At 43.6% G+C, this 21,108-nt stretch overlaps 1 protein-coding gene across 3 annotated transcripts in view; it reads right to left on the bottom strand.

The window, feature by feature from the left end:
• Nucleotides 1-21,108, bottom strand: part of GCKR (glucokinase regulator) — a 181,272-nt gene that overhangs the window by 56,188 nt on the left and 103,976 nt on the right. For 2 of the 3 annotated variants that reach the window (XM_033938444.1, XM_033938442.1), the window contains exons 2-3: nucleotides 5,120-5,275; nucleotides 1,206-1,274 (exon numbers count right to left, since the gene is read on the bottom strand). Coding sequence is in view for 2 of the 3 variants with exons in the window: in XM_033938442.1 (XP_033794333.1) it covers nucleotides 1,206-1,274; nucleotides 5,120-5,275 (225 nt within the window). In the remaining variant the exon portion in view is untranslated. The remainder of the gene's footprint in view (nucleotides 1-1,205; nucleotides 1,275-5,119; nucleotides 5,276-21,108) is intronic. The other variant, XM_033938443.1, reaches the window with a different exon arrangement.

Genomic DNA, 21,108 nt, shown 5'->3' with positions numbered 1-21,108 from the left:
GGCTTTCAACTGATCTGGTTCAGAAAATATATATTTCAACTCCCCACAACTGCACCCCCTCCGAACCCCCGATTGGCCTCCCCGCTGATCCGCAACCCCCCTGCCGACCCCACGACCCTCCCTACCCCCAATCCCACCCTCCATACCTTGTCAACGTTGGCCGGACGGACAGGTGCCAAGCCCGCCCTTCCGGCAGGCCAGCCAGCTCCAGAATGGGGCCGGATTTGCCCAGGTGGCTTAAACCCCGCCCACAGGTGGTGCCTTAACAATGTAAAGGTACTATGAAAAACTGAAAGTTACAGAGAAAACTGAACAGGCCCGATTCTGTTCAAGTAAAGGAAGAAGAAGATTGGAGAGACCAAAAAAGAAAAAGAGGACCTACCCACCGCTTTGAGAAGAAGGAGATCCTGACTATGAAAGCTTAGGAGTTGATTCAGATATGCATGGATAAGTAATCCCTGATTTCCCTGATGTAGCTATGCAAAATGTTGACCACCATTGGAGATGAGCAATAAACTTTGAGAGAGCAGTGTGAAGATAACTGATCATTTTAATGAAGATAGTAAAAAACTAAAAAGCAATAAAGAAAAAAGTGACCAATGTGAGATTGTTTGGGTCTATGATAAGATGAGAACCATTTTGCAGACATTAAAGCTAATCTGGGCTTTTTGAGGCTTGTTCTCAGATAACTGGTTTTTTAAGATAAATTTATCTGGTACTCATATGAAAATACAGTAGGTGGAAGTAAGTTTAGGAGGTTATTTTACAAATAAAAGGGCATACAGGCTCATGAAGGTCTTCAACAGAGCCTGAACAGCTCTATTCTCATTATGCCACTCTTTTATAATCATACCATCATCATTGGTGGGAATCTGATATCAAGACAAAGTCCCAAAATACTACTTAATGTTGTAAACAAATAAAACCTCAAAGCTTTTCTTGGTAAAAAGGCTTCCAAAAGGTATGTCTTAAAATATACTGTATATACAGACCTTACTTTTCTAAAAGGATGCATGTAGATGGCATGCCATTAATCAAATGTATGACTATAGGTTTGCCAATATATCAGTTTGATTTTCAGATTCTTTTTGGGCAGACATTTTATGTTTAGAAAGCTGAATTCTTCCATGCAGGCATGACAGTATGTGAATAATTTTACAGCCAGGCACCTAATTGAAAATTCAGAGGGTATTGCTATATATTACCTTTATGATTTCTTGCACCCGCTTTGCAATGTCAATCACTGTTTTCAGTACTGACTCACTGTATAGCCTCTGCAAAGAAAAATCCCCAAGAAGACAGTCTAAGAAACAATTTATCCTAGGTCAAGCAGTACATTTGGATATTCATCTAACAAAAACAGGGCACCTATAGCGGGGTTAATTATATAAAGTTTAACTGGGTATTTACAGGAGTAAAAATGAGTACGCACATTAGACACCCATGGATTTTTAGTTAATTAAATTCTGCAGCATAATCAAGAGGAATGTCCATGGGTTTGCTGTGAATTTAATTAGCCACAGAAGCAGCATGCTGCTTATATATAGAGGAGGAACTTGGTGGATGGAGCAGCAGAAGATGAAACCAGAGATGCCAGGGTTCACATCCTGCTTTGGCATTCAAACTCCCTTCCCAGCCAAATTTGCTTCAGTTACAAACTTAACAGTATAACCTTCCCTCCCTCACATAGGGAAATATGCACATCGCCCAAAATGTAACTCATTTGGAAAGGTGTAATTAAATCCAAACTTTACATATGTGCATATTTGACCACATGGAGGGCAGTTCTATAAAGGGGCACCTATTTTGTAACTTATTCTATAAGGAGAAGCAGGCACCTACTTTCCTATTATAGAATAGTTTCAAGTTTATTAAAAATTTGATTGATCGCCTATCATGGTTTGTAGGCGATGTACATTAAAATATGGGAACTAAACATGTATGTATAAGTATTGTTTTCTTTTTCTGTATTGTTACCTATAGGTAATTCCAATAAAAAGATTTGAACTAAAAAAAATATGGGAACATAAAACCAAAAACATATGAAACAAATTACCTGGCCAAGGACAGACTCACTATTACAAAAAAGGGCAGGTAGAACTACAATAAATTTAAGAAAAGTAAACATAAAGAGGTAAAATCAAGAGGGGGTGAAGAAAAGGAGGTTTCTTCTTATTCATGGCTCTGGCTTACTAAATTGGAAAAGAAGGGGAGTCATTATAGCTCAAAAGTGTCTTTGAAAAAGAAACATTTTAATTCCCCTTTAAATTTATCTAGTGCAGCAGGGCATATATGTGCTTATAGTTCAGCTATGCCCTGCCCTGTCCTGACTCCGCCCACCTTCACACTACTTTTTTGCATTTAGGCTCCATTTTGTAGAATAGCGCATAGCCGGAATGTTGACATTTATGCATGTAAGTGGACACATACTCACATATATGCCACTATTTTGGCCATTTAGATAGAAACATGATGGCAGATAAAGGCCAAATGGCCCATCTAGTCTGACCATCCGCAGTAACCATTATCTCTTTCTCTCTCCGAGAGATCCCATGTGACTATCCCATTTATACATGTTGGAGCCTAAATGTTGGTGCCCTCTTTATAGAATTACCCCTGTACCCCCCAAAGGAAAAGGGGGTGGGGTGGACCACCCTGGGCGCCAGCACCTCTCTGCCCCCATGCCACACTCATGCCCTCCCTTCGCCACCCCCATACCTCTTTAAAATCTCCTAGTCCACTCAGTGTGGTATACTTAAGAGGCTTACTTTCAAAGCACTAGACACACAAAGTACCATAGGTGCTTTGAAAATGAGCCCTTTAATCAGGTAGGGGTTTCTTGTGCCCTGTTAACCCTTCAGAATATCAAGTCTGATGTTATAATAATAAATCTGTGTGTTCTGCTCCCATTTTATGTGGGCATTTACTCAGTTTCTTGTATAAGAACTAGTATAAGTGTATATGCTAAGATGTATTCTCTGTGCTCTGTGGACTTAAATTCTCAGAGGGCTTTGCTTCTCCCAGAGAGCTAGGCTGCCACCACAGAGTTTAAGCCCACCTCTCTTCTTGTTCAGTTTGAGAGAGAACAGGTGCCATTTTTGTGGACCGCATGGCTGTATGATAATCTGCATCTGGCATTGTTCCCCTACCAGGTTTTCATCCTTTATTTCTAACAATCTAAGACAGTTTAGTTTTATATCTAAGTCTGGAGAACTTTTCTATTTTTGGATAGGGAAAGCTGGTAGAGTGAGAAGATTCTGTGACAGAGTTGAACTTCCTTGAAGTCATTGTGAGTGTTTATTCTTTACTTCATGTTATTAAAGAAAGCTGTTCAAGAAATACAGAGTCTGGCTGGTATCACTAAGATTACAGAAGTAAGGGTTAACTGAATAGGAGCCTCTTACAATTGGCAATATAACTCAGATGAGTCCTTGCTTTCAGTACAAAGCCTAAGGAGACTTCAGTGAGGAAATCTACAAAGACTATACAGTAAAGCTGTAGCTATATAGTGAGCTATAGTCAGCACACTGTGAGTGGGGAACATATTACATTACATTACATTAATGACTTCTATTCCGCCCGTACCTTGCAGTTCTGGGCGGATTATAAAAGAAACTAGCTGGACATTTCCAGGAAAATTACAATTTAGGGTTTTGGATTACAAAAAGATGACTGGATAGTTCCAGGAAATTTACAGTTTGGGGAGCTGTTTACATGGTTGAGACATGGAGGAGAAAAATTTACGGAGAGGGAGAGACTTTGAGAGGGAATTTGTAAGGAAGGAGGAGAACAGGAGGTAGAGTTAAGATATCTGGATAAATTTTTTGAATAGCAGGGTTTTAATTTCTTTTCGAAATGATTTGAAGTCGCTCGTTGTTAATAGCAAGTTGGAGATGGTATGGTCAAGTTTCGCTGCTTGCGTCGCTAGTAGGTTTTCAAACATCTTGCGCTGAGTGCCTTTGAATGGGGGGAAGGTAAATGGGATCTGGGTTCTCCTTTGTCTAGTAGTGAGATTTTGATTTAGGCAGTTGTTTAGGTAAGTGGGGGCAGTGCCATTTATTGCTTTGAGTAATAGACAGTATAATTTGAATTGAATTCGTGCTTGTATTGGTAACCAGTGTAAGTCTAGGTAGGCAGTGGTGATGTGGTCAAATTTACTTAGCGAGTAGATCAATCTGAGAGCCATGTTTTGAACTGTCTGCAGTTGTTTTATCAAGTTTGTAGGGCATGGTAGATAGAGAATGTTGCAATAGTCCACTAGACCTAGGACTAGGGATTGGACTATGAGCCTATATTGTTCTTTGTCGAAGAATTTTCTAATTTTTCGTAAATTGCGCATGATTAAAAATGCTTTCTGGGTAGTCTTGTTGATTTGGACCTGCATTGTGCAGCATCTGTCTAGCGTTACTCCTAGGAGTTTAAGAGTGGACTGTATTGGGTATTTGTTGGCATTTATTTCTAGTTCTGTGCTGGAAGGGTTTTTGTCCTTTTCGAGCAGTAGAAATTTTGTTTTGTCTGAGTTCAGCTTCAATTTGTGGTCTACCATCCATTTTTCTACTGATTCTAGTGTTTTTTTCAGTTTTTCTGTTGAAGTGGGGTCTGGAGAATCGAAGGGTAGGAGTATGGTGATGTCGTCTGCATAGCTGAACGATGTTACATTTAGATTATCTAGGGTGGTCCCTAGGGAAGATATAAAGAGGTTGAAGAGCGTAGGCGAGAGTAGTGAACCTTGTGGAACTCCACAGGGGTTGGACCAGGGTTCTGATTTAAGATCGTTTGTCTTTACTCTGTATGTTCTTGATTTAAGGAATCCTTGGAATCAGTTGTATACCCTGCCTGAGATCTCTATGGCTTCAAGTATCTGTAGTAAAATGGTGTGGTCAACAAGGTCAAATATGAAAGCAACCAGTGGTATACAACTAATATCTTTTTGAGGGCCTCTCCTTACTTCTAAAATCTTGCTAAGGAGCTCAGCTGTACTCAATATGCTCAAAATCATATTTCAGGACTTTTTTAATGGTTAACCTTGGAAGGAAATAGTCATTACCAAACAGACCCAAGTAAAATGATTAAATTGGTACAAGATCAGATAACTTGAGAAGATGAAGTATGAACAAACCTTATAGTTTATGAGGGCCCCATCCTCCTCCTGAAATATTTCTGCATCACATTCTTTCAGGAGCTGGACAACCAGGGTAGGGTTAGCCTTGTCAATCTCTCTGGTAATGGGGTTGGATTTTTCACTGATGGGGAGAGTGGCTTCATATCCTGCCAGCTACAAGACAGATATAAACGTCAGAATGGCAAAGTAAACAGAATCAAACTCAGTGAAAGAGGAAGGTAAAATATAATTTAGGATGATACAAAGAATAGACTAGAACAGTGGTTTTTAAACCTATCCTGGGTGAACTCAAACCAGTCAGGTTTTCAAGATATCCCTAATGAATATGAAAGAGGTAGATTTGCATTCCTGTCACCTCTCTTATATGCAAATCTGCCTCATGCATATTTATTAGGGATATCTTGAAAACCTGACTGGCTGGGAGTCTCCCAGGTCAGGTTTAAGAACCACTTGACCAGAAAATGACACAGGAAATCAGGGTTGTGGCCAGCATATGTGCCACTCCAGGGAGTCTAGAAGGGAGAAAATCCCCTCCAGACTCACAACATTCTTCAGGAGATCATCCTCAAATTGTCCTGTCAATAGGTCAGGATATCCCTAATGACTATGTATGAGAGAGATTTGCATACTATATTCCCTTTAGGACTGGATATAATATTGATGCAGTGTTGGTATCTATGCATAGTGATCTGCCTGGGAGCTTGGAGGATGGTGACACTTTGGCTGTGTTGTTTGACTTGGCATCAGTGTTTGATATGATTAATTATGGCTTACTTCTTTCATATCTGAAATTTATTGGGATTGCAGTAGTTTAAATCATCTTTGACTGCGAGAACCTTCACAATATCAATCTAATTTATGGTCTAGGATATTTTCCCTGGATTGTGGAGTTCTGCAAGGGTCTTTCCTATCCCCAATTTTGTTTTATAATTTCTTGTCCCTTAATCAGTTTAATTCAGAACTTTGATATTAATGTTTATGATAGTTTGCTTTTAGCCAAGGTGTCTGCTTTATTTCCCGAGGTCTTTGTTCTGCATAAGTGCCTCAGTGCTTTACTGAACTGGATCGTTCATTATGGCTTGGTTCATAATGTTGCAAATTCACTTACAGGACACTTGGAATGTTTGTCTGTTCTGCCCCCATTTAGGTCGGTTTCTTATATAAGAACAAGTTTAAGTGTTTGTGCTAGATGTATATATAAAGTATGCTTTGTGAACTTAAATCCCCAGAAAGCTTTGCTTCTCCCAGAGCTAGGCTGCAACCACAGAGCTTAAAACTGCCCTTCTTCAGTCTGAGAGAGAACAGATGCCATATTTGTAAGACCATATGGCTGCATGAGAACCTGAGTCTAGAATTGTTTTACCACTTTGGGCTAGATTCATTAAGCCCACTGATCAACTTCCGACCACTTAGCGACCCCTTTACGACCCAATTTCCCTCTGACCCAATTCACTAATCTCTGTCCCGATCATCCTCTGATCTGCGCATGCAAATGAGGGGGAACGGCATTCAAATGTAGGCAGGAAGCGATTCACTAAAATAAAAAAGCAACACCGACTGGGCTGGCCGATCCAAAAATAAGCGACTGCTGAGGACCAGTCGCTGAGGTCCTTTCCAACTGCCCTGCCTTCTGCCGCTCTGCTCTCTGCACTACTTCTCTGCTCCCAGGCCCGATCTCCTGCCTGCCCGGATCTCCTGCTCTCAGCCCTGATCTTCTGCTATCTCCTGCCTGCCCCGATCTCTTGCCTTCCCCGATCTCCTGCTCTCGCCCCGAATCTCTCCTGCCACTCCGACTCTCATGCCTTTCCCCGCAGTGTAAGCCCGTGGTTTTAACCCGCAGGCTTAAAGCGAGTTAAAACCATGGGCTCACAAAAAAGTTAAAACCAGTTAAAAAAAGTAAAATTTCGCTCTGCCGGGCTCAGAGGGCCAGTGCATGCGCAAACCATCTACAGATGAATAAGCATGAGACAGATTTGCTTGCCTTCAGGAAAAGTAGGTGCCGGAAATGTAGGCCAGGATTTTCAAGGCCTACCTTTGACATGAATCATGCCTATGGAGGTGCCGCGATCCTGGTTTGGAGATTCTGTCCAGTTAAGCTGCCTTTGGAGATAATGAGACGGAGCCATGACCAGATAAGCTCCTGAAGACGCCCTAGTGGCAAAACATGGCATCGTGTCGAGTGTTATCATCGTGCACAATTTGAAAGGATTGTGGGATTAATGAACAGTACAGAACAATTGGATTAGTAACAAGGAAATATCAAGTGCAGAACGACTTGATTAGCAAGTATTTTTTGGCTGCTGCTAAATGGAACTGTACAAGTTTGTTTTCAAATTTTAATGGGTTGGATGGACTGGTGGGCTCTGTTTGTGTGTCAGATGGATGAAATGTGATAAGTTTAGGTATTTATATGGTAAATTTGAAAATTTAAAATATTAAATAATAAAGTGGCTAAATATTTTATATTTTTTATATGAATAGTTTTTTTTGTGGTATGCACTATTTAATCAATGCTTATTCATCAGGGATATCCTGAAAAACAACTGACTGTTGGTTCTCCAGGACAGGTTGAAAACCACTGCTCTAGGGGTATCAATTTATAGTCTGTAGGAAAGAGATAGCTGTTATGCCTTTGACTGAGGGAGTTCCTGTAAGATTCACAGTTTTATCTCTAGGGTTAGCCTTTTGCTTGGCCCTCAGGAGGAACAGACAGTATAACCTTTACAATTTGTCCTCTCCTGGAGATTTTTGTGTATCTCAGTGAATCACAAACTCTGTGCTGTGGCGACATTCCAGATGTGCTGCGAGAGACATACTGTATGCGAGTCAGCCAACGCCAGCACCTCTCCACTCCCCCCGGCGTTTATAATTTCAGGGTTAGCAGATAGAGGGATTTCCAATCCTGGCAGGTTGTCTAGGTTTTGGAAGGCCCCAAGCTCAGGGCCTCCACGCATGCACGGACATCGACGTGATGTATGTACATGATGTCATTGTGTCAACGTCCACGCGCAGGCCCAAATTTAGTGTGCCAGGGCAGAAAAAAGTTTGTGAGACACTGGTGTACAGTACTCTCCCAATATTTTCAGGGGTTCCGTTCCAGGAGCCCCTGTGAATTTTGAAAAACCGTGAATATGGTTTTTCACCTGTCAAAAGGCAGGAGAGGGCAGCTGGAGTGCCGGCGAGTGAAGAAAATCACTCGCGGTATGCTTCGACTGCCTCTTCCTGTTACTATAGTATGGCTACACCAATCAGGAACTGCTTTGACACACAGCTCCTGATTGGTGTAGCCTGACTTTAGTACAAGAAGAGGCGGTCAGAGAATACCGTGAATGAGTGAGTCTGCGAACCGTGAACTGAGAATTTGCGGAGGAACACTATATATGGTAACTATGTGTAGCTAATGTATTCAAATGAGGTTTTGTGAGAGTCAGACCTTAATGCTGGAATCTGCCTATAATTTCTGGGATTTTATCTAATTTTAGTAGTCTCACTCAACTCCTATAAGGATGGACTCAGCAGCGAGCTGCGGTGGCAATAAACTGTGAGTTTACCAAGTGAAAGTTGTTTAGTTCACCCAGAAAGAGATTTATGGCCTTTATTTATTTATAAAGTACTTATACCCTGCCACTCAGAAATAGTCTACAATAAACACAAGAAATAATATTTAAAACAAACACGTGACATATAATCCTGGTACAATGGGTTTAGTGGTTTGTTGTTTGTTTTTGCTGTAGCTTAAGGAAATGAACATCAGCCTGTTATTTGTGAAAAGTCCTTGAAATAACGGCTGAGGATATCAGTGCTGTTAAATATACTAATGTAAGAGGGGGTGCTGAAAAGTTCTCAGCCCAACCGACCAACTTCCTAAATTCTGAGCGTTATTTTGCCACTGTAGCTGAAAAGAGTGTTATCTTATTTCATTAAGTGTCAGTCTGCAGAAATGAAATTCTACATTTTCACCTTGTTTCTGAGCATCAATTGAACCATATCCACATCGTTCTCTTCTTGGTTGGGCTGAGAACTTGTCAGCACCCCCTCCTACATCTTTGCTGGCAGCTAAGTACTTCAAGGGCTTCGCCAAATCCAGTATGGGGAAACTAAAGGCCAATGCCAGACAGACTTCTACAGTCTGGCCTGGATTCTCTAACCAGGTGCCGGTAGGCGCCCAAGCTCAGTAAAAAAATACCATTTAAATAATGTTTTTAACTGAGGCTCTCTTCTATAAAACTGCGCTAGCAGTTTCTAGCGCAGGGAGCCGCGCTGAATGGCCTGCGCAGCTCCCGACGCTCACAGAGTTCCTATGAGTGTCGGGAGCAGCGCAGGGACATTCAGCGCAACTCTCTGTGCTAAAAACTGCTAGCACAGTTTAATAGAGGAGGGGGTGAGTTTCAAGGCACTTTAAAAAAAAAATCAGCGCTATAATCACCCTTCTGTAGGCACTTTAAGCCTACCTAATGCCACTGTGAGCGTGGTTAACGCTGGAACTGCTGTTAGGTGGCCTAAAGCGCCTACGGAGGTGCGATTCACATTAAAGACAGGTGCCAGAAATGTAAGTCTGGAAAATCCTGGCCTACATTTCCAGCACCTACCTTTGCCCGAGGCACGATTCTGTACCCGGCACTGTTGCGTGATTGACACATGATCAGTAGCCGCTTTTAAGGCGGCCGCTGCCATCAGCTCCGGTTACAGAACCCAGGCCTCTGTGTCCCACAAATGACAGGTGAAGCTTCGACAAGTTTATAGATCACTTTATTGTCACATGCTGTGCAGCTCAGGAAGGGAGGGGAGGGCAGGAGGGAAAGACACCTTGACTACTTGGGGATGATATATGGCTATAACCAATACACCATCACGTTTGGCTGCCTATATGTGACTGCTATTGTGGAGTCTTGCTTAAGTATAGGGGCTTGTGACCTGTATAGATTGGCGGGCAAGGCTCTAGCCACCTTGTGGAGCAGACTGGATGGACCGTGTGGGTCTTTATGTGCCGTCATTTACTGTTTTACTGTGTTTATGCCGCTGATACTCATCAGTTAGATAACTGGGTTGATATTAAGCTTGGCCTCATACTTACTTGACCTCATATAGGTTGGATGTCTTTTTGAAGAGCACCCACTATAAAGAAGAAGGTTAAGGCATATTAACCAGCTACCAGAAGATCTGGTTGGGGCCCTGAATTCTTCCTTCTGCCTCTTAGGATCCATATTTTACTGTTTGTGTAGCCTTAAGATCCTGCTTCCCAGAAGAACACCGGGGTCCATCTGGGAGTCTCTAAAGTACTAGAAGCCTGCTGTCAAAAATATCCCCAGCTTAGTGAACCCAGCAAATCTGAGGCCACCTGGCTGAAGTCTGTTTCACCTCATCCAGGAGGCATTGACCTTTCGAATGCTGCTCCCTTATTAATCCTCTGGCCACTAAACCATACATCAGAGCTCTTAGTGAGAGTCCGGATCTGCCCGGATCTGTACAATCATCATGAAGGCGGAAAGACAAGAGTATGATAAAGTGTAGTCTAGTTATAACTGATCGTTCAGCTTGAGAGACAATACTACAAGGAGCAAAGATAATTATAACCAGCAGGGGGCGCTGCCTGGCTTCTGTGGCCATTGATGGGAGTACGAGCTGCTGCTGTTACCATGTATAGTCTGTTTTGGCTTATCAAGTGCAATAAATGTTGTTTCATTGTGTCTGTAAACTACATCTTAAACTGGAAATAACTCGAGTTCAGAGTACATAACTGCTAACTTTATGCAGTGTATAAGCAGTCTGAGAACAGAGTTCAGTACTACACAGGTAGAGCTTGAGGTGAGAGGCCAGAAAGAAGAACTCACAAACTTAAAAACCAAGCTTTCGAAGATTCCTTTCACCTAAAATAAATGTCAACTCATGTGTGTTTGAGTAGTTGCTAAGAAACATGTATAGAAAGCAAAAGTGGATCTGACTTACAAGAAGGAAGGCCTGATCCCTGAGCAACAGAGATGGCTTTGGTAGGGACCAGGGATAGCCTGAGGCAAGTTACAAGCAGGCACACAAGCTATTTCTCTGTCCAAGTGGGCTTGCAATTTAAGCTGTATCTGCAGCAGTGGAGAGTGAAGGGAGTTGCTTAAGGTTGTAAGATGCATCAGTGGGAGAAGCAGGGTTTAAACCTTGGTTCTCACCTCACTGCTTTAACCATTAAGCTTCTACAAGCCAGCATGCTTCCTTAAGCGAGAATCTATGTAATCAAACAGTAACAAATACCCAATTACAGAGGATATAAAGATTACCTCTGATTCTATAACAGGTCACAAATTTAAACACATTTTGGGTGCTTAGATATATAGAACTAGTCTTTAAGCCCGTTACATTAACGGTGCTAGAATAGATGTGTGTGTTTGTTTTTCTGTTTTTTTCTCTCTCTCGGCCGCTGTCTGTCTTTTTTTCTGTCTCTCCTCAGCTGTCCACCACCACTCCTTATCTGCTCCCCCTGTCCAGCAGCAGCTCTTCTCCCTTACTTTTATGTCTCCCCTGTCCAGAAGCACCCCTTCACTGCTCCCCTTGTTCAGGAGCAGCCCTTCTCCCTTTGTTTTACCTCCCCTGTCCAGCAGCACCTCTTCCCTGCTCCCCCTGTCCAGCAGCAGCCCTTCTCCCTTCCTTTTACCTCCCCCCCTGTCTAGCAGCACCTCTTCCCTGCTCCTCCTGTCCAGCAGCAGCCCTTCTCCCTTCCTTTTACCTCCCTCCCTGTCTAGCAGCACCTCTTCCCTGCTTCCCCTGTCCAGAAACAGCCTTTCTCCCTTTCTTTTACCTCCCCTGTGTCCAGCAGCACCCCTTCACTGCTCCCCTTGTCTAGCAGCAGCCCTTCTCCCTTCCTTTTACCTCCCCCCTATCCAGCAGCACCTCTTCCTTCTTCCCCCTGTCCAGCAGTAGGCCTCCCTTCCTGTTACCTCTCCCCCTGTCCAGCAGCACCTCTTCCCTTCTCCCCCTGTCCAGCAGTAGGCCTTCTCCCTTCCTTTTACCTCCCCCCCCCCCATCTAGCAGCACTTCTTCCTTGCTCCCCCTGTCCAGCAGTAGGCCTCCCTTCCTGTTACCTCCCTCCTGTCCAGCAGCACCTCTTCCCTGCTCTCCCTGTCTGGCTGAGGCGCTGGAAACATGGAAGAGGGGCTGCCGCTATTCCTCCTTGCCTGCCTTTGCGTACCCTTACTGCTTGGCTGCGGCAGCGCCCTGAACCTGCACTTTTCGGGCATCGAGGCCGAAATGGCGCTCAACTTCTCGCTGGAGGCAGACTGGACTTAATGAAATTCGCAGTGCTGGAAAGGCTCTGGACGTGAGCTAGGAGGAGGACCGGCGGCTGCTGAGGCTGCGGCTGCCAGGAGACTGCACTCAGCTGCCCAGGAACCCCGTTTCACTCTCGGTTCACCTGAGTAGTGGCGGAGCCGGCAATGCACTGTACCTCATGGAAGAAGCTCACTACCCATGTTATTTTGGGCACGTAACTGGTAAGGCCCAGTTATAGAATTGCCTCCATAACCTCTTGGTACCATTATCTAATGCTATGAAAGAGATTTGTTTCTATATCAACCAGATCACTGCAATGCTGCAATTATAATATGGAATAATTTTTTTTGTTGTTGTTCCTGGGTAAGAAGTATTCTTTCTTAATTGCTTATGCCACAAAAATTTAGAAAATGGCTATCATTCTCCTCAAACTTTTCTTTTATGACCAGGACATTGATATTTTGAAATTTACCTGTTTTGCAGAACATTCCACATTGATTCCAAGATGAGTATACTTAGGGGCCCTTTTACTAAGGCACAAACATCTGGCAGATGCATTTTGCTATGTATATGGCCAATTTATCAAGTCAAGAGGGAAAAAGTACTCCATAGAAGCATCTGCTAAGATGTGCGATGCCTACAAGGCATATTTCAACATTCCTTTTGGGGATCAAGACAAACCTTGGGCACCTCACTTCACATGTGAGCACTGCCAAAAAGACCTCTGGAAGGTAAGACAATTTTGTTTCTTACTAGGATAGCAGAATTTTCTGCTATAAATTTCTTAGAATGTTTAATTTTAAAAAGTATTTAAATTTTAAAATCTTCAGTGTTATTTGGAAATATATCATATATGAAATATGTTGCAAGAATTTCATAGTAAACACCAAAAAGTCCAACAGGACAGAGAACCCACGGGTATAAAACAGTACAAAAGGAAGTGGGAAAGGACAATGAACACTCCACTGAAGATCACTGATGTAAAACCAACTTGTTTATTTCAGGAAAGGACACATGCAGAAGCTGTGGACCCGACAAAGCACTGTGTTTCGGCGTCTGAGGAACGCCTGTATCAGGGGTCACTGTGGCATATATGTTCACAGATGACAGGTCTGGGATAAAACAAAGCTTAGAAACATAGAGACATAGAAGATGACGGCAGATAAGGGCCATAGCCCATCAGGTCTGCCCACTCTACTGACCCACCCCCAAGTCTACTATCCTAGGGATCCCACTCCTGGTGACAGGTTCCCTTGGCTTAACCCTCTCTAAGGGATCCCACATGGGCATCCCATTTGCTCTTAAATTCTTGCACGCTGTTTGCCTCGATCACCTGCACCGGGAGCTCGTTCCAAGGATCAACCACTCTCTCGGTGAAGAAATATTTCCTGGTGTCGCCATGAAATTTCCCGCCCCTGAGTTTGAGCGGATGCCCTCTTGTGGCTGAGGGTCCTTTGAGAAAGAGAATCTCTTCTTCCATCTCGATACGGCCGGTAATATACTTAAACGTCTCGATCATGTCTCCACTCTCCCTACGTTCCTCGAGTGAGTACAGCTGCAAATTTTTCAGCCTTTCCTCGTACGATAGATCCTTGATCCCTGAGACCATCCTGGTGGCCATCCGTTGCACTGACTCTACTCTCAGCACATCTTTTCAGTAATGTGGCCTCCAGAATTGCACACAGTATTCCAACTAATATGCCAGAGTAACCAAAATCACTGAAAAGCTATGCATCCAGCCACCCTTTTATGCTAGTCATGGTTTCATTCAAAAACCAAAGTGACACATCAAGCAACTCTCCCACTGGAAAAAAAATTGTATATCGTCCGCATAAACACAATACGACACGTTCAACATACGTAGTAATGTACAAAGCGGACCAAGGTACAAATTAAAAAGAATGGCAGGAAGGGCCGACCCCTGCGGGACTCCAGTGGTTACTTTGTGTAATGGTGATCTTGTCCCATTTACAATGACTTCTTGTGTCATGCAAAAATGATCTAAACCACTGCATCACAACCCCAGTTATTCCACATGCACCCAATCTAGACAGTAAAATCCCATATTCCAAGGTATCAAACGCTGCAGATTATATATGCTTTCCCTTGGTCAAAACCTAACCTGAGTTCATCTCACAAAGAGACCAAAACTGTCTCAGTGCTGTGGTACTTTCTAAATGCATACTGATAGTCATCCAATATGTTATTCTGCTGTAAATGGTTTTCCAATTGCACATATACCAATTTCTCTGTTATTTTTGCTAATAGAGGCAGCGCAGCAACCGGCCAGAGATTCTTAATTTCCCTCACTCCCAACCGTTTATCCTTAACAAGTGGTTTGGCTGTCGACCTTTTCAGTAACTCTGGTAGAACACCCTCAGTAAACATGACATTCATCATCCGTGTAATTACTGGACTAATCTGTTTTTTCAACTTCTGGAGCACAAAAGGCGAACAGAGGTCCCCTGACAACACCGCCAGCCTACATGTACATAAAATGCGCTTAACAACTTCATTCTTCACCTCTTCAAAACAATCCCTATCCTGCAGTGAAGCCTCTTGACTACCCTCTTGACTTGACTACCCTGATGCAGTAGTAATCGCATTCAACTTGGACTCAAATCTCAGGGCGTTCTTTAACATTACTCATCTGCTGTTTAGAGACCGTGAATAATGCTTGAGGGCGATTCCATGCTTCCGTTAGTTTTTCTCGATAATACTTTTTGCGCACATCATCAACACGACTCTTAAATGTCAACAGCATACGCATATATTCATCTCACATTTCTGCCACCCTATTCTTCTGCCACTCCCTCTATTTTCTACGTAGCAGTTTACACTCCCTCAACAAATCCTCATTAACACAATAATCCCTTTGGATACCACCAGCAGTGGTTCTCTCAACCACTTATGATAGAGACGTTTATGGTAAATACCTATGTAGCATAAATGCACATAAGACAAATCTCTTTCATTTGAAAGGAAGCTCCGGGAATGAGAGGGCATAGGATGAAGTTAAGAGGTGATAGGCTCAGGAGTAATCTAAGGAAATGCTTTTTTACAGAAAAAGTGGCAGATGCATAGAATAATAATAATAACAACTTTATTTTTATATACCGCAATACCACAAACAGTTCAAAGCGGTTTACAGAGGAAGAGACTGTATACAGACAGTGATATTACAGAAAATATTCAAAATTACATTTGCATGTTGAGGTTGGTCAAATTTATCTGGAGAAGTTTTAGAAATACATCAAGGCTGAGGTGGGGGTCAGAGAAATTTGTCAAAGAGATAAGTTTTGATTGACTTCCTGTAATTTTGATAAGAAAATGCGTTTGAAATAAAGTTGGTTAAACATTTATTCCATTTGCCTGCTTGGAAAGATAATGTTCTATCAAGGAATCTCTTGTAGATACAGCTCTTTAAGGATGGAAAAGCAAATAGGTAGGCACTATAGCCCGGATTCTGTAAACTGCGTCCCGATTGTAGGCAGCTGTAGGCGTCCTACAACTGTCTAATCAGCTAATCGGGACGCACGTTTAAAAAAATAATGCTCCCCAGGCAGACCTTAGGTAGCCTTAGGCGAACATGGGTGGCTCTACGGGTCTCCCTACATTGTAAGTAGACGTGTTCCCTCTAAGCTGAGCAGGTGTCCTCCAGCTGCATTGCTACCACTAGGGGGTGGAATATTTTCAGTCGCTAAGGACAGGTATGTTCCCTGGAGTCCTGCAGAACTTGCCTGTCCCTCACAATTGAAAAATGTGACAGTAAAACAGCACCCTCTATTGGTGAGACTGTGGGTGGAGGACTCCTGCTCAGCTTAGAGGGAACAGTGTTAAATGGCCTGCCACTATACTTATCGCGGCAAGGGATCTCCCTGCTGCAATTAGTATAGCGATGCGGCTGCGGCCGCCAGTCTCCGCCCCTCCCGCTGAACAATTGTGGCAGGAGGGAGTCCAACCCCTCCTGCCGGTAGGCCCCCCCCACCCGCCCTCAATGATTGCCGGCAGGAGGGTGCTCATATGTTCCTTTGATGACTTTATAAGAGTGAAAAGATGAAAATTTGGCGTTTTCACATTTTAAATAGGTAAATTGCAAAATTTTATTATCCTGCTTATAAAAGCAAAGTTTTATGGAAATAACAGACTTTTTCAATACTTTTTAGGCATGAACAATTAGGAAATTACACTTACTGACCAGGAACAAAAATCATGTTACATAGGGCTCCTTTTACAAAGACGCACTAGTGGGGTTAACGCGCTAACCCCCGCGCTGGCCAAAAACTACCGCCTGCTTAAAAGGAGGCGGTAGCAGCTAGCGCATCCGCGGTTTAGCGCGTGGTATTGCACGTGTTAAACCTCTAATGCGCCTTCGTAAAAGGAGCCCATAGTGTTACAATCCTAAAAATCCCTTATAAATTCTGTATTTCAAACTATGGAGAAGAGAGAGCTACACTGTTTCAGGCCTTACTGATATACAGACTGGATTATGGTCATATTGGTTTTTTTTTGGGGGGGGGGGGTTGTAAATCTTTATTCATTTTTAAAACTTTCAACAAGTGTAACATAAGATACAATCATTTTCTACTTTAACATCACTTAATATATCATCAAATTCTAACTCACATCAAATGTCATCCTCCCTTATATCCAACAATTGTTCTTAAACATAAGAAAACATAAAATATTCCCAACCCCCGACCCACCCTGGACGTGTATAACAAAGGGAGAAAATAATAATGGTCACATTGTTGATATTGGTACTTCTTCAGACAATTTGAGATGTTTATAGACCCTACATACAGATCCTGTTGGGAAACACAAGTAGATTTGAGCATGTCACGTCCCTTTGTTTGCGCTCTAATTGGTGGCCCATACAACATAGATTTCAATTTAAGATGATGACCTTAATTCATAAGGCCTTGTATGTCAGGGCACCTTCTTATTTTGCATCAGTGATAATACTTTATATCCCAGGAATGACTTTAAGATCAGCTCTTATAGATAGGTTCAGTGGCGTACCTAGCATATGTGACACCCGGGGCCCATCATTTTTTGGCACCCCCCCCCATCTGTATGAAAAACATGATTTTTAGTAACAAGCCACACATCACAAATGAGTACCTAGGAAAAGGCAGCATCTTACATATGCAGTGAGCAGTATAACATCAATACACTCATTGTAAAACTAAACAAGCCAGACTAGTACAGATCAATCCTGCAGTCAATCCTAACAGAAAACCATGTCTTTCGAACACACATAACACAGAAAACACCTTTGCCTAGTATGGAATATGTAATCACAAACTAACCCCTCCCTCTTTTACAAAACTGTAGTGTGGATTTTAGCCATGGTGGTAACAGCTCTGACGCTCATAGAATTCTGAGCATCAGAGCTGTTACCACCACGGCTGGCGCTAAAAAACGCTCCACAGTTTTGTAAAAGGGGGAATAAAATAGAAATACATAGACAAAAGTTAAATTGAACCAGCAAGAAGCTGGACTCTGCATAAAATGCAACACCACAGAAACAGTGACACGTCTCCTAAAGCAATAAATAATAGAAATTTTTTTTCTACCTTTGTCTTCTCTGGTTTCTGCTTTCCTCACTTCCTTCCATCCACTGTCTGCCATCTCTCTGCCTCTATATGACATCTTCTCTCCTTCTATGCCCCTTCCAGAAACTGTATGCCTCCCCCTTCCATCTCTCCTTTCACCCCCATTGGTCTGGCATCTCTCTCCTCTCCTTCCCTCTCCCACACCTCTCTTCTGCAATCCCTTTCTTCCCTCATTTTCCTTTTCAATTTATTTTCTGCATCCATCTAGATTACGTTCTTACTACCCTCTTATCAATTTCCTTTTTTACTGTCTACCTACAGCTCACCACCTCTTTCCCTCACCCCCTCCAGTATTTCCCTAACTCAAACCTTTTCCCCCATCATGTGCCCTCCTTTTATTTATCCCCTCCTTCCATCCTGTGCCCTCTTTCTCTACCCCTTCCATCTAGTACCTTCTCCTCTCTCTGTCCACTTCTATCGTCTGCTCCCCTCTTTCTCTCCTCCCATTTCCTTCCTGCATTTGCTCCTTTATCTCTCCCATCTGCACTTCCATCCAGCATAGGCTCCCCCTCTACCCGCCACACTACCATCCAATGTCTGCCCTTTCTCTCACCATCCACCCCTCTTCAATCAGCATCTGCCCCGTTTCTTTCCCTCCAATCCAATTCCATCCAATATCCTTCCCCCTTATGTCTCTCTCCCCTTTCCCTGTACATCAATTCCATCAGCACCACCCTTCCATTCCACCCTGCCCCCTTTCTCTCCCTGCACCACTCTTTCATTCCAGCAGTCCTGCTCCTTTCTCGCGCTGACTGTAGCTGCCAGCTGCCGGTCCACCCCACTCTGACGTACTAGCTCTGGAGCAGAGTCAGCAGCCGCATGCTGGAAGGTCCCGCGATGACTCCAGGAGGGGGTTGACCCGGCAGACACAGGGAGTTGCGGCAAGGACCCGCGATGACTGCGTCTGCTGGGTCCACCCCCTCCGACATAACTTACTTCTTCCGGAGCAAAGCCGGCAGACAAGTCATCAGAGGACCTTCCTGCACTTCAGCGCAGCTGCCGACTCTGCTCTAGAGCAGTGTTTTTCAACCTTTTTACACCCGTGGACCGGCAGAAATAAAAGAATTATTTTGTGGACCGGCAAACTACTAAGACTATAATTTAAAAAACACATTTCCGCCCCATCTCCACAAGCTCAGTCCCCGCAAATCATCTGATCCCATCTGCATAAGTCTCAGTTATGATTTTATATTGAACATATTTTATTAAAGTATACAAAGAAACAATATTCTGTACAATTGTCATTTTATAAATATAAATATACAGAGCAAGGACCAACAAAACCTCTGTCTCCCCTCCCCTTCACATATATCCCCTCTACTATCAAGAAAACTGAACAAGCCAAATTATTATAGAATGCTACACAGAAATATCATGCTAACAGAATACTGCAGTCACACATGACAGGAATAGTATTAGGGGAATGCCCCCTGGTCCGAAAGAGCCCTAAGCCAGCTGGAAGCTAAAGAAGCACTGCCTGTGCTTTGCTGTCCCCAGTTATGTCTCTAGCAGGATGCATATTTCAAATCTGATATATTCTAATGACAAAATAGAAATAAAATGATTTTTTTTCTACCTTTTGTAGTCTCTGGTTTCTGCTTTTATCTTCTTTTCACTCTTTTCCTTCCAGCGTCTGCCCTGTCTCTTCAATCCAGCATCTGCCTGTTCCATCCACTGTCTGCCCCTTCCAGAAACTGTCTGTCTCCCCCTGCCATCTTTCCTCTAGACCCCTCCTTTGGTCTGGCATCTATCATCTTCCCTCTGTTCCCTTATGGTCTAGCATCTTTCTCCTTTCATCTCTCTTTCCCTCCCCCCTGTGGTTTTTAGCCTCTCTCTTCTCATTTTCTCCGCTCAGATCTGATATCTCTGTCTCCTTCCCCATTCTCTGGCATCTCTCTCTACTCTCTCTCTTCCCTTTCCTTCTCTGATCTTCCTTCTTTATTTTCTGCGTCCATCTAAATTAAATTCATTCTTACTATGCAGTCCTCAAATTCCCTCTTTTCACTATGTCTACCCACAGCATGCCACCCCTTTCCTTCACCCCCCCCCCACTATCTCACTAACTCTATCTTCTTCCCTTCATCCAGCATATGTCCTTTTTCTTTATCCCTCCTTCCATCTACTATATGTTCTCTTTCTCCACTTCCATTCAGCATTTGCTCTCCCTTCTCCCCACTTCTATCATCTGCCCTCTTCTCTCTCCCCTTCTCTCCACTTCCATCATCTGCCCCCTTCGCTCTCTTTCCCCCACTTCCATCATCTGCTCCTTCTCTCTCTTTCCCACCACTTCCATCATCTGCCCTCTTCTCTCTCCCCCTTATCTCCACTTCCATCATCTGTCCCTTCTCTCTCTTTCCCCCACTTCCATCATCTGCCCCTTCTCCCCACTTCCATCATCTGCCCATTCTCTCTCTTTCCTTCCACTTCCATCATCTGCCCTCTTCTCTCTCCCCCTTCTCTCCACTTCCATCATCTGCCCCTTCTCCCCACTTCCATCATCTGACCTCTTCTCTCTCTTTCCCCCCACTTCCATTATCTGCCCTCTTCTCTCTCCCCACTTTCATCATCTGCCCCTTCTCCCCACTTCCATCTTCTGCCCCTTCTCTCTCTTTCCTCCCACTTCCATTATCTGCCCTCTTCTCTCTCCCCACTTTCATCATCTGCCCCTGCTCCCCACTTCCATCATCTGCCCCTTCTCTCTCTTTCCTTCCACTTCCATCATCTGCCCTCTTCTCTCTCCCCCTTCTCTCCACTTCCATCATCTGCCCCTTCTCTCTCTATCCCCCCACTTCCATTATCTGCCCTCTTCTCTCTCCCCACTTTCATCATCTGCCCCTTCTCCCCACTTCCATCATCTGCCCCTTCTCTCTCTTTCCTTCCACTTTCATCATCTGCCCTCTTCTCTCTCCCCCTTCTCTCCACTTCCATCATCTGTCCCCTTCTCTCAATCTCTCCATCCACCACAGGCCCATCTTTCTTCCTTCCTCATCTTTCTGATTTTGGCAACAAGATCAGCAAAGCCCCCCCTCCGCGACAGCACTCAGCGGCATTGGTGCCCCCCACCGCGACAGCACTCAAGTTCGGTCTCCTTCTCCCGGCATCAACAGAAGTTCA

This window comes from Geotrypetes seraphini, chromosome 3 (assembly GCF_902459505.1).
Source record: "Geotrypetes seraphini chromosome 3, aGeoSer1.1, whole genome shotgun sequence".
Taxonomy (NCBI): domain Eukaryota; kingdom Metazoa; phylum Chordata; class Amphibia; order Gymnophiona; family Dermophiidae; genus Geotrypetes; species Geotrypetes seraphini.
Note: the sequence above shows the minus strand (reverse complement) of the source record. Positions and strands in the feature narration are given on the sequence as shown.